The following is a 12,654-nucleotide window of genomic DNA, read 5'->3' on the forward strand; positions in this document are numbered from 1 at the left end:
GAGCTCCCTGGTAATGCTCGTAAAGGCTGGAGTGCACGCCGTGTTCCTGTTGCCGGGGGCGAAGCCCAGCGCCCGTGCTCTAAAGGCCCACGCCGCTCTCTCTGTCAGAGGCCGCCGCCCCCGCCCGTGATGAACTTCCACCAGCGAGCGCCGGGGCTGGGCCGGGCGACGCCGCCGCGCTCAGACCGACACGCACGGATCCTAACGGAGATCTGCAGACCGCGCCAGGCCCACGACTGCCCCGGCATCAGCAAACGACGCCAGCGTCGAGCCGTGTTAACGTTAGCGGAGGCTGTGCACGAGACGGGCGTTTTCAGAGGTGAAATTGTAAGGCTAAGGCAACAGGGTTTCATGCTACGGTCTTTACAGGGATGAACTTTGACTTTGGTGCATTTCCCAGCGATTTGTCAAAACCCCCCCAAGCTCAAGTTTTCAGCTTTCATTTTAATGCGACTATTAATAATACTGGAGTTTAATTGTTATGGGAACTTCCACCGAGTCCCACAAGCAACCCCACAGTTTGGAATGTACCCAAAAGGGAGTGTTTGAGAGTTCTGCTCCCCTCCCCCCCCCCACAAAAAGGCCGATTATATAAAAAAAAGACAGCTGATTTGAGCCATAAATTCTTTCTCTCTGTGAAAAGACCTTTCTGGAAGGCGGCAGAACCGATAATCCCCCCCAAGTTCGTCAGCCAGGAGGAGGAATGCGTGTTCCCTCTCAGCGGCGGCCATTGTTGGCGCGCGCTATAAATAACCTCCCGTCGGCGCGGCTAGCGGTCACGGGGCGGCGCGGCTCGAGGAGCGCAGTCCGGCCGAATCCGGAGCGCTCTCACACCGAGCGCTCCAGCCCAGCAGCTGTCAATGAGATAGCAACTTCAAAATTAATCTTCTTGTTTTTCTTCAGTGTCGCCCCTGTCATGCTAAGTGCAAGCGCTGGAGTTTCCCAAAAACAGTGGACTTAAAACTGGAGTATAGCTAAAAACCCCCAGTAGAGACTCATAAAGGACCCCAGTTTTCATTCATAAAGGACATAGAATCTTGAATTTTGTTTCGAACTGACGACCGGAATTGTAAAACGAGAACGCAACATCGTCTAAGCGTGTTTTCAGCTTATTCATCCGACATGCACACATTTTTACAGATTTTTGCGTGTATTTTTGCAGAAACAAATTGATTTGAGTTGGGCTATGGGAAAAAAAAGATAAGCACGGAGTGATTGCACAATGAGGTCAGCTGTTTCAGAAAACACCGAAGCGTCCTTTTTAACGGTACAGTTCAGAGTAACCAGTGGCTGTTTGGCTAAAAAGCACTCGTTCACGATAATGGGGTACAAAAAGCGCTTTTTCCTGTCGAAAGCGGGTCCGGATGTGCCACGGCGATCTGGACAGGCCATTAGGTGGGTTTTAAGTACACATCCCCTAATTACAAAGCAAGCAGAACCGTTCCTTTCTCCTGCTTTCTCCCTGGCCATTATTTGAATTAGTTTTGAATGGAGCATTTTGGCTTGGTTCCGTAATTAATGGCCATTGTGTGCACTCCCCCTTGCTCTCCATCTCCTTCTGTCTTGCTCTCTCGCTCTCTCTCTTTCTCTCTCGCTCTCTCTCTCTTTCTCTCCCTCAGCAGTAGTGGCTTTTCAGTCACATTCCATCACGACTCCCAAGTTCAGTGGAGCTTGTAAGCACTTGTTGTTTTTTTTTTTCTTTCGCTGAGAAATCTGCGTGTGGGGTGACAGGGCCCAGTCCAGCGCCTGCCATTCACAATAATCTCTGACAGACTCTGGCCTGATAGTGGGATTGAGCCCTGAATCTGTGCAAAGGCTCCATTTATTTATTTATTTATTTTTAAAAAGGTTAACTGTGGAGTGTTTAGAGGCCAGTTGCCTTCAGTACAGGGTGATCTGTTTTTCTGTTATTCTACGGTCTGGTTGTGCGTGTGACGCATGTGAACGCTTCCAGAATTCACACCCGGCCGATTGTTAGTTTGGCTCTGGTTCAGCTCAGTATTTAGACTGGCTGGGTCTGGAGATGTTTGGTGATGAGACCAGGCTGTTCAGCCTATCTAGGCTATCCGTTCTACCTGCAGTGTAGGCTAGATCATGGATACCCAATCTGAACCTCGAATCCAAATCCGGCCCTGGTTTTCTTTTCCCCCTTGGTAATTAACTGAACAGTACTACTGATTGGCCGGACTGTCACACCTGACTCCCAGGTGAAGGGCGGGTGGAAAACCAGCAGGTTGGGCTGGTCGAGCTGAGACCACACCGCAAGCATACCTGACTGCTGCTAACTATTGCTATCTGTTTTCTTGATAGATGGTATGCCTTGCATTTGAGTCTTACTCGATTTTTTGCAATCAGGAGTCAGTTTGAAAGAATGCCGATGTCTTGCCTTTACCTGATTGTAAATACTGTTTTGGTGTATGAGACAAATAAAGAAAATATGACTCAATAGTTTGCTCTTTAGAGTTGGCTCACAGCACATAACAGAAAAGCAGGTCAGCTGCTGATTATATGACCTGTTGAATAACTACCTTAGTCGGTGATGGGCTACACAGATAAAATGGCTTGCGTGCATTATACAAAACAAAATGGTATTGGGATCTGTGGACTTTGAGAGATGGTAGGTTTGGTCCATTTGGTGAAGCGTAGTCCATCTTAAAGCAAAGCTGGAAAATCCATACAGTTGAGGTGGCCCGGTCCTGAGCTGTTGGAGGAAGTGCTTTTCCACGGACGACGGCGCGGATGTCCCCCAGGAGCGAGCACGCGATGCCGGGGCGGGACAGGGGTGCACGCCCTCCTCAGGCTAGCAGCTAGTGCAGTTTTACTCAGTGGATATTAGCAGGACCGTTATTTGAGGCGCTCCGAAGTGGAGCTGATCGTCTGTGCCGATCACTGTCGGGGTCGTCTTGCGTAAATATGAAGCAAAGCTGCTCATACGTGCCAGTCAGCGCCAGGGTCGTCTTGTGTAAATACAGCGTTAGCATGGTCGTTTGGGGAAATCTTGTGCAAATATGAAATAAAAGCTGCTTGTCTGTGACATTTGGTGTTAGGTTAGTGTCTGAGCTTGACGGTAGGGCTTAACAAAGAACTAAAAGAAACGGAGTGTTCACAGGCTGTGAACTCTTGATAATTCCAGCTTGTGCGGTGGCTCAGTGCGGTGGCTCAGTGCGGTGGCTCAGTGCGGTGGCTCAGTGCGGTGGCTCAGTGCGGTGGCTCAGTGCGGTGGCTCAGTGCGGTGGCTCAGTGCGGTGGCTCAGTGTTATCTGTTCAGCCCACACACACAGGATGTGACACTCCAGGCCTTCAAGAACATCTGATTTATTGAGCTGGGAAAAAAATAATGTTATTGCTAATTTCTTCATCACCATGACCAGATGGTTCAGTAAAACCCCTGAGTGTCAGGTTTTAAATTTCCTAGTACGAGCCCAGCTTGGTTTCTCTCAGTACTGGCTGGTGTCATCATTACAGGAACACCTCTGAAACAAACACAAAAGTAGAGCCCTATTTCAATAGACCTTCAAGTTGTTTAGTGCAAATATTGGAGTTATGGAGCGATGTTTGTTGAAAAATAGGTTTGCTTAAGGTGGTTATTATCCTTTTTAACGTCCTTTCAGTAATCAAGTCTGCATGAGGACGTCAGCAATAACTTAGAGGTTTTTGTACGTTTTTTAATTTTTAAATTTTCTCATACAACTGCCAGCGGTATACCTCTACCTTGAGTTGTCATCTATACATGTAATATCTACTGAACATTTATGTAGCACTCCCTGCTTTCCCCCGATACAGCTGTACATGAGACTGTACCATACCGCACCACACTGCTCCACACTGCTCCACACTGCTCCGCACTGAGCCACACTGCTCCACACTGCTCCACACTGAGCTACACTGTCCTGTTTACTCCCCACTGCACCCTGGCCCTCCACTGTCCCACATTCACCTCTCTGTTGCTCAAGTAGATTTCCATTGTTTTTCTTTGATTTTTTCTACCCTCTAGACCACCTGAGTGGCAGTGACATGTTTGCGTGAGTGAGCCACGGTCTGCAGCTGTTAGGGTACTGCAGTCCTGAGTACAGCTCCTTTACACTGCGAACATCAGGCACCAGGAGAACACAGACACCCACGTACATGTGTAAACTAATTACTGCTTGTGCTTCCTATTGGCCCTTCCTGCTTCTGCTGTGTAACTGTTACCGTGCAACTGTTGGCCTACCAAAACACACTGCTGCTGGAAATCAAATGCGATTAAAAACAAACATAATTAGATCAAATTACTGTTCTCCCGTGTTTGTGTAGCAGAAATGTAGACAAAGCACGCAAATGATTAGATCATGGGCGTAGAAAAGGAAGAAACAAAAGAAACATTCTGAAATAAATGTAAAAATACGCAAAAATGTATTATTTTCTATTTGTCTGGTGAAAGACAAGGCACAACTGTCCTGGATTCCAGCGCCGAGGGTTGTAAGTTTTCATAATCGCGGAAAGTGACAACTGCGCGGGATCGCTGCCAGGCTGGTAATTACCCGTGACCGTCATATCGCGGCACGACCCCCGAAATCCGGCGGGTCAGCGCGGGGTTTCCCCGGCACAGAGGGTCGATTCTTCGCACCGTCGCCGGGGCGACGTGCCTGTCATTCCTGTGCTCGGCCGTGCTGGGTCTTCCCTTCCTTTCTCAGAGTCAGCCGGGGCTGGGGACGAGACCCGCGATACGATCAGCAAACATGACCCGCCCCCGCCGCTGCAACCCCGCCGCCGCCCCCGCCGCTGCCCCCGCCGCCGCCCCCGCCCCCGCCGCGCATCTGAGTTTACCAAAAAACCTATTTCACATATTTCTCTTTTTTGTGTCTGTTAACCCCCCATTTTCTTACATCTCCCTGTAGATCCTTTGAAAACTCAGACTATTGTTTGTTTTTTTTAATTGATTTTTTTTCGGGTATGTGTCAGAAGCAGTCATCATCTTCTCTAAGACGGCTTTGTCAGCTTTCCCAAACTCAAAGAAGCCGTTTCACGAGGCTAAAAATACGTCTGCAAATATTTAAATAGCTTCTGCGGGGTGGAGCAGGAGGGGAGGGGGTGGGGGTAGGCTGGTTTTAATGGAGTGAAAGATCAGATGGCGGATAAACTAAGGTCAGAATGATGGCGCTAGCAATGATTGTCTGATTTTTTTGCTTTATTTTTTTTACCACATCAGCATTCAGGGCCTCTTTGCCTTTCCCACCCCCTGCCCCCCCCCCCTTTAGATAAGAGCAATGGGGGGGGAGGTTCTAAATGCCTCAGTGTTGTGAGGAGTCTGTGTCACTGGGTGGGAGAATAGTGTCTCTTTCAGCGTCCTGCTCTTCCCACCCAACCCAGCCTGTCTGCACTGGCTGGGGTTAATCCTGCTTCTGTGGAGAGTGGGAGAGTTATTCCTTCCTGCCACCGCTTCTCACCCCGCTGCGTATTTTTATAAAGATTCCGCTTGTATGCACGTTGCAGACGGGGGGTGAGTCAGCAGACAATGCTGGTAAACGTGTCCAGGGGCTTAATGTGAAATAAATACAGAATAATTTTTTTTTGGGGGGGGGGGGGTGTTAGGGTGGGGAGCGGTGGTTGGACGCTGTTTACCGAGCAGGCCGCATCGCTGTGGTGTTTTTCTTTTTCAAATTATACGCTTTGCACACAAGACATCGTAACGCGCGCATGCGTGCCCGTCAATAAAGCACAGTTCGAATTCAAGTTTAGAATTAAAACAAAGCAGTATTATGCCAACAAAGTCATTTCCCATTGCCTGTTTTGACTTGCGCTGGCAAACGGAACTCCTGACAACCGCAGTGTAGGCTGGTTGGGATTTAAATGTGCGCAGCCAACTGCTCAGCGCTGAAGGATTTTAACTGCCTTTGCTCTAAGTGTGGTATGAGTGCGTGTAATTACACACTGCGTATGAAGTGCGCTGTAGTCATGTGATCTCTCCCGCTCTTTTTCAGGCTCTGCTGATTGGAGGGTGTTAATCTGCTTTACTGGATGGCAGAGGGGTGAAATGCCTCTTTAACACGGAGTTTGAAGCAAATGGTGAGGAGGACATTTTATAAACGCTTGTTCTGGCTTCCGATTATTTTCCATTACATTACTTGTGATTCCGGATCGTTGCTTTAAACTTTGGTTCTTGGCTTGTTAATGAAAGTGCACTTTTGTTGTGCACGTTTTGTACACTGTGGCACCTTTCCCTGTTAATTATCAAATGGATGCCATGGTATAAGCTTCTCTCCTGGTTTTTTTTTGTTTGTGTGCGAATTTGTGTCCTATCATTTTAGCTGACAATTGGCAAATTTTGAGCAAATTCTGCTGTCTCCTGATTTTTCTACCGTCTCCTTTTTTTTTATCCCCAAATTTTTTTCTCTGTCCCGCTCTCCCCTATGCCCCGCCCCCAGAATGTTTGCCATGCCGCCGGGGATGGTCCCAACGTGCGCCGTCGTCGCCGCGGCGCTGCTGTCCCTCCTGGGGGACGCCGGCGGATACCCCACCTTCTACCGCAACGACAGCCGCTTCGAGCACCTGGCGCTGCACCCCGACCCGGCGGTGGGGCGGGTCTACGTGGGCGCCCGGGACCGCCTCTTCCAGCTGGACGGGCGGCTGCGCCTGGAGCTGGCCCAGAAGACGGGGCCCGTGACTGACAGCAAGGATTGCCTGCCCCCCATCACGGACACCAACTGCCCCCATGCACGGCCCACCAGCAACCACAACAAGCTGCTGCTGGTGGACCCCTACGCCCTGGAGCTCATCAGCTGCGGCAGCGTCAACCAGGGCATCTGCCAGAAGCGCAGCCTGGACAACGTCAGCCGCGTGCTCTTCTTCACCGATCGGCCCGTCGACACGCAGTACGTGGCCGCAAACGACCCCAACGTCACCACCGTGGGGCTGGTGGTGCGCTCGCGGGGCAAGCAGCCCGTGCTGTTCGTGGGGCGGGGCTACACCAGCGGCCACCCGCCCATCTCCACGCGCAACCTGGCATCCGAGCCCGTCTTCTCCTACGAGGAGACGGCCAAGCTGGCGGTGGCGGGGCGCCTGTCCGAGTACGACCACCACTTCGTGGCGGCCTTCTCGCTCCGCGCCCACGTCTACTTCCTGTTCTACCGCCGCGACCTCAAGTCGCAGTCGCGGGAGTACAAGACCTACGTGTCGCGCGTCTGCCTGGACGACGCGGCCTACTACTCCTACGTGGAGGTGCCCCTGGCCTGCCGCTCGGCCGCGGGGAAGGCCTACAACCTCCTGCAGGCGGTGCAGGTGGGGCCGGGCGGGGGCGGCGGCCAGAAGGAGGTGCTGCTGGGCGTTTTCTCCACCCGCCAGGCCTCCTCCAGCAAGGCCAGCGAGGACTCTGCGCTCTGCGTCTTCCCCCTGGAGGAGCTGGACCAGCGCATCAACTCCACCCGCGACCTCTGCTACACCCGCGAGGGCAAGGCCGAGGGAGGGGGCGAGGCCGCCTACATCGAGTACGAGGTCAAGTCCAACTGCGCCACCCTGCCCTCGGTGAGTCAGCGCCCCCCCTCGCCCCCACCCTCACTCCAGTTTCCAAGTGAGAAGAGATCTATCATTGCTTCTGAATGTGTTAGTGAATAGTGTGACTATTTCCATAAATGCTTTACTAGTTTTCTGGTGAGTATCTTTATAATTAAATGGGAATTATCTACATTTTACAATGTGTTGTCTTACTCTGCAAACAATATTGGCATCCATTCTGATTTCAGGGGAAATCTTGTGCACCTCAGGTTTATTAGTGATATTTATCCACTTTTAGATTCTGTTCTGGGTAGAAATTGATGACCTTGTTATTTGTTGTGTTTTTCTCAGTGGAAAAATTCCTCGTATATTAAACAAGATCACTCTTGTTTTTAGAATTAAATTATTGCTTTGGAGATTCTGAGCAGCGGCACAGACGGACGTAGCTTCTGACAGCGATCAGTAGGCAGTGATCCTCGGTGCATTTAACGAGACTCCCCTTAAAAACAGGGCGGGGCCCGGATGGCATGGAACAGGACTCGGCCTGTGACCCCCGTGCACTCGAGTCCTTGGGAGTCGGCGAGAGAAGCGCGAGAGATGCTGGTGTATTTTAATGGGATTGTCGGGAATCGATATTTCGGATTATCCTTGCTTAGCAAGAGGGGGAGCATTTAATGAGGTTTGACAAGGACAGATGAAGCGCTCAGATGTCTGGTGCATCACAGGCAGAGGGAGAGATGAATAATCTCTCTCTCTCTCTCTCTCTCGCTCTCTCTCTCTCTCTCGCGCTCTCTCTCTCGCTCTCTCGCGCTCTCTCAGTTCTGGTCGGTTTTATTAGTGTTTTAGGAGGCAGTTGCATTATTCAAAGACTGATGTTGTGGTCCTGTGCCTGGGACCATCTTATCAGCTGCGTACACACCCTGCACTGCGGTTCTCAATTACAGATCAGAAACAGCAAATTACTTTGACACACACTGATTACAAACATGACCTTCATTTTTTATATTTTAACTGCATTTAAATACTGAAATTGTTTCTTCAGTTCGTTTTAAATAATGTTTTGATGAATCCATTCTTCAAAATAAAGATTTAAGTTGTATGTTTTGAGTACAGTAAATGTAAATGTTTGTCAATATAGCCCGGATTTGTAGTCTTGTTAACTAGTTTATTATCCAGTCAGTAATTGGAGAGGTTTGTACTGAAGCGTCTGACTCAGGGGTCTCAAACTCCGGTCCTGGAAGGCTGTAGTCTCTGTTGGTTTTATGTGATTTCCTTTCAATCAGCAGCTAGTATGGGCCTTAGAAACAAGAGGTGTACAGACTCTTCAGCCAATCAGTTACTTACATTAATCACTTGAGTGCACATAAGAACCAGCAGACACAGCAGCACTCCAGGATTTGAGTTTGACATCCCCCAGAATTTATTGAACTGATGGTATCAAACCTATTTAAAATTAACCAACAAATATTTGCAATTTGATATCATAACTAAAAAGAATATGAAAATGAGCCGGTGTAAAGTGTATTAGTTTTTAAATGATTTACATAATGTTTTACTACATTATTCACCTTTTAGAGTCATGCATTAAAATAAAAAAATAACCAGATGCACACAGTTTCTCTTTCCTATGGAAAAATATATGCTTCCCTGACTCATGAAGTTAATTCCACTACTCATGCTTTGACACGCTCCACATCTGAGTAGTTTGACTGTGCCATGGGTGAGGTCATTTTGACCCATGCTCAGGTGTAGGTGTGAGAGTCAGCGGTTGGCTTTGTTACGGGTTGGAGTCACACCAGCAGAAACCTTCCAGAAGGGCCTCTGCTGTACTCCACACGCGTCAGGGCCGCTGGTGGACTGAACACTTCAGACATGTCAGTGGCAGGCTTGCGATTTGTGTTCAGGAAAGGCTCGACACCGCGGCTCCGAGCCAAACTACTCGACCGGAGGCGTTCAACCCATTTACAAGCCGCACGGGACTTCGTCGAAAAGCCGATTTTGAGAGAGCTGAAGGCCCGTGTTTTGTCACCCTGTAGAACACCCTGGAGGCCTACCCCTGCGGCTCGGACCACACCCCCAGCCCGATGGCCAGCCGGGTGCCGGTGGAGGCCGAGTCCATACTGGACAGCCCGTCGTCGCGCCTCACCGCGGTGGCGGTCAGCGTGAGGGAGGGGCACACCATCGCCTTCCTGGGGGACTCCAAAGGAAGCCTGCACAAGGTACGCAGCCAATCGTACGGTCGGGCTACAGGGCTTCTGCTGATATGTTCCCATTATGTGTCATTGTTAATATTTATCTTTGTTTTCTACTTAGCATGGTGTGAGATTTGCCACGATTCTGATGCGTATTACTTACTGTGTCCATGTATATGCCTGGCACCAGACCTGGGTCAAATACACATTTGTTTTGGATTCAAGTACTTTTCTACGCTTTACTGATGATTACTTGTCTGGTGTATTGGAATCAATGAAATACTGTCAAAAAGTGCAAACCCTGCCGTCTGGTCATATTGGCAGGCTCAATTACACCAGGAAAGATCAATAGTGCACAGAAAAGTATTTGAATCCAAAACAAATATGTATTTGACCCAGGTCTGCCTGGCACACACACGCACACTCACACGTTTGTGCTCTTATGCGCATGCGTGATCGTACACACACTGTACATGTGTACACGCCGTGCACACGCATAGGCTGAATACCACAGAAGTAGAGCCTTGAACATAGACTCTGGTTCAGAACATTCCTTCTCTAACCTGTTGCCAAGAAGTAGGACACGGGGGTCATGTATAAATACACAGTGCGATAGTGAGACCTTATCAGATGGCCAGTGTTAAAGAACTGCAATGGAGGAGAGAGCTAAGCTGTATGGTGAATGGACCCACAGCACTCTGTTTAATGTTTGTTTGGGTACGGGTATCTGAACGATCTATGCCCTGTGGCTCACTCTCTTCCACAAACAGTTGTTATTATCTTTTAATATCCCCTGTCCGACTCCCTTGTTTGGCCAGCTTCCTCTTCCTGTTTTTTGTCCTTTTTTCAATGTTTTTCTTGTCATCCTTTAACTAATTTTACTTGCCTTTCTCTTTCATGTGCGGTACTAAAAATCCGCTCTCTCTGTTTTTTTCTCGTAATTGTCAGTAAGTGTAGATTCTTCTCTTGTTAGCTCACCTTTTTAGTGGCTCTTTTCATTCCCCTAAAGTTTTCACCTGTTTTTTCAAACCGTTGACACATGAGTATGTAAAATATTACACGTTACTTATGTAATGCGCGTGTGCGCGCAATAATTCTTTTTTAATTAACTCCAGTGTTCTGTTGAACATGCCAAACATATCACAGCAGATGGCGAGGCTGACTTGATTCAAATCCAAACACCATTCCCCTGGTGTTACGCTTATCATAAAATGGCCTTAATGTAGGGGCCCTACGGCCACACGTTTGAACTCTGAGGAAATCTACTGCTTTCTCGCAACTTTACCGGCAGGAAAAAACAAGACCGTGTTCTAAGCTTCATGTTGCCACTGCATGCACACCTGCCTTCCTCCAGTCTAGCACTTTCCGCGCACGCATGCTGGTTTGTTAAACGTTGTGATTGGCTGTGCGCCTAGCCCGTGGTGGCCGTCAGCCATATGGCGTACGGAGACGTCCCCTCTGGTTTGCACCAGGAACGCGGCATTCCTTGTGGTGCTAAGTGAGGGAAGTGAGGTCATCGCAGAGGAGAGGGAGGGGGAGGCTGGTAGGGCCCCTCTGCATCGCAAGGCTTGTTTTGACGCTATTGGATGGTAACGTTTCCCCGGTTACTATCCGGAGTGCGCAGAAGATAAGTAGCAAAAAAAAAAGTTATACAATTGCCCCCATTAATTTAACTGGAGACCCGTCAGCGTTTCCCCACAGGCCGTGACTGTGTCCCTTTGTCCTGTGGTCAGTCTCGCCATCGCTAACTGTGGCAAAAAAAAGAGGTTTGGTATAGAGGGGCTGTTGAGCCCTCCTGGTCTCGTCATGCCGCGGGGTTGGCGGATGTCACAGGCCAGGCGTGAATAACGACACTGTCCCCGTCATCGCGCGGCTGTCGGTGACATCGCAGGGTCACGTGCGGCCGTCTCCTTGGCTCTGCGCAGACCCGGTTTTCCAAATAAAAAGCAGAGAGGGGCTATTGTTGTATTAAAAACCACATAGGAGCCAATAACAAAGTAGAGCTTTTATTTCATTAGAGACAGGAAGAGGCAGCACTCTCTGGCTTTTGTCATTTGATTCCAGTTTTTCGTTGATAAATCAGAAAAAACTTTGGCGCACAGGGGTGTAAATTAGTCTGTGTTGTGTTGGAAAAAAAATGTCTTGTTTTGCAAAAATACTTTTGTTCTAGCTCTTTGCTGACACGGCAAAATTGTTTTCTGCTAGGAAAATATTTGTCAGAGGATAACATTTTAACATGCAATATAAGCTCTTTAAAATGTCTTATTCATATTCTGAGATGTTTTCACTTGCAAGGAAAATTCAACCCTCAACCTCTCCTCTTTCCTCCTCATACGCATGAAAAAAACGAAAGAAGATTCTGTCCTCCGACACGAGGACTGCTGTGTTATGTTCTGCCCTATTTGTTTTATGCACCTCTCGAAAGATTCTGAAAGCGTAGCCATTGTGAATTACCGCCATGTCAAATGTGAATTCTGTTGGTATTCGAAACATTTAACGGTTGTGAAACTTCCAACAATCGCAGTGACATCGGACAGATGTCTGCCGTCACTGGTTTCCAAACCAAATGTTTTCTTTGGAAAGTTCAGCTGAGAGGGGCATGGCAAAAGGGTCTTTATCTGGCTCTCTGCCATCATCTCTCTCCCTCTCCCCCTCGCTCTCTCGTTCTCCCTCTTTGTCACCCTGGCAAAACACAAGCAAATCGGAGTTATCGCTGCACAAAAGAGTTGGATACGTTGGACGTGTTGCACGCGAACGCAACGCGTCCGGAAGCGGACATCCAAGCTTTCATGCGCTTTTGGTTTCCTTAGTGGGGTTTCTCATTGGGACATCTACAACGAACCTCTGTAAGGCCCGATTGTGCGCTATTGGATTAGAGACAGCTGAAGCCCTGAGCGATGGGGATCAAAGCGATTCTCCGCGCAGCTGACCAGAAATGATCCGTCGAAACGGATTATCTCATCGCTGCAAACGGTATCCTGTATCACGCCCC

The 12,654-nt window shown here is 49.0% G+C and overlaps 1 protein-coding gene across 5 annotated transcripts in view; it reads left to right on the forward strand.

The window, feature by feature from the left end:
* Window positions 1–12,654, forward strand: part of LOC135237867 (plexin-B1-like) — an 81,401-nt gene that overhangs the window by 49,217 nt on the left and 19,530 nt on the right. For 4 of the 5 annotated variants that reach the window (XM_064305392.1, XM_064305389.1, XM_064305393.1 and 1 more), the window contains 3 exons: window positions 5,961–6,045; window positions 6,405–7,500; window positions 9,507–9,689. In XM_064305392.1, coding sequence (XP_064161462.1) covers window positions 6,406–7,500; window positions 9,507–9,689 — 1,278 coding nt within the window. In that variant the 5' untranslated portion in view covers window positions 5,961–6,045; window position 6,405. The remainder of the gene's footprint in view (window positions 1–5,960; window positions 6,046–6,404; window positions 7,501–9,506; window positions 9,690–12,654) is intronic. The other variant, XM_064305394.1, reaches the window with a different exon arrangement.

Source organism: Anguilla rostrata, chromosome 13 (assembly GCF_018555375.3).
Source record: "Anguilla rostrata isolate EN2019 chromosome 13, ASM1855537v3, whole genome shotgun sequence".
NCBI lineage: Eukaryota > Metazoa > Chordata > Actinopteri > Anguilliformes > Anguillidae > Anguilla > Anguilla rostrata.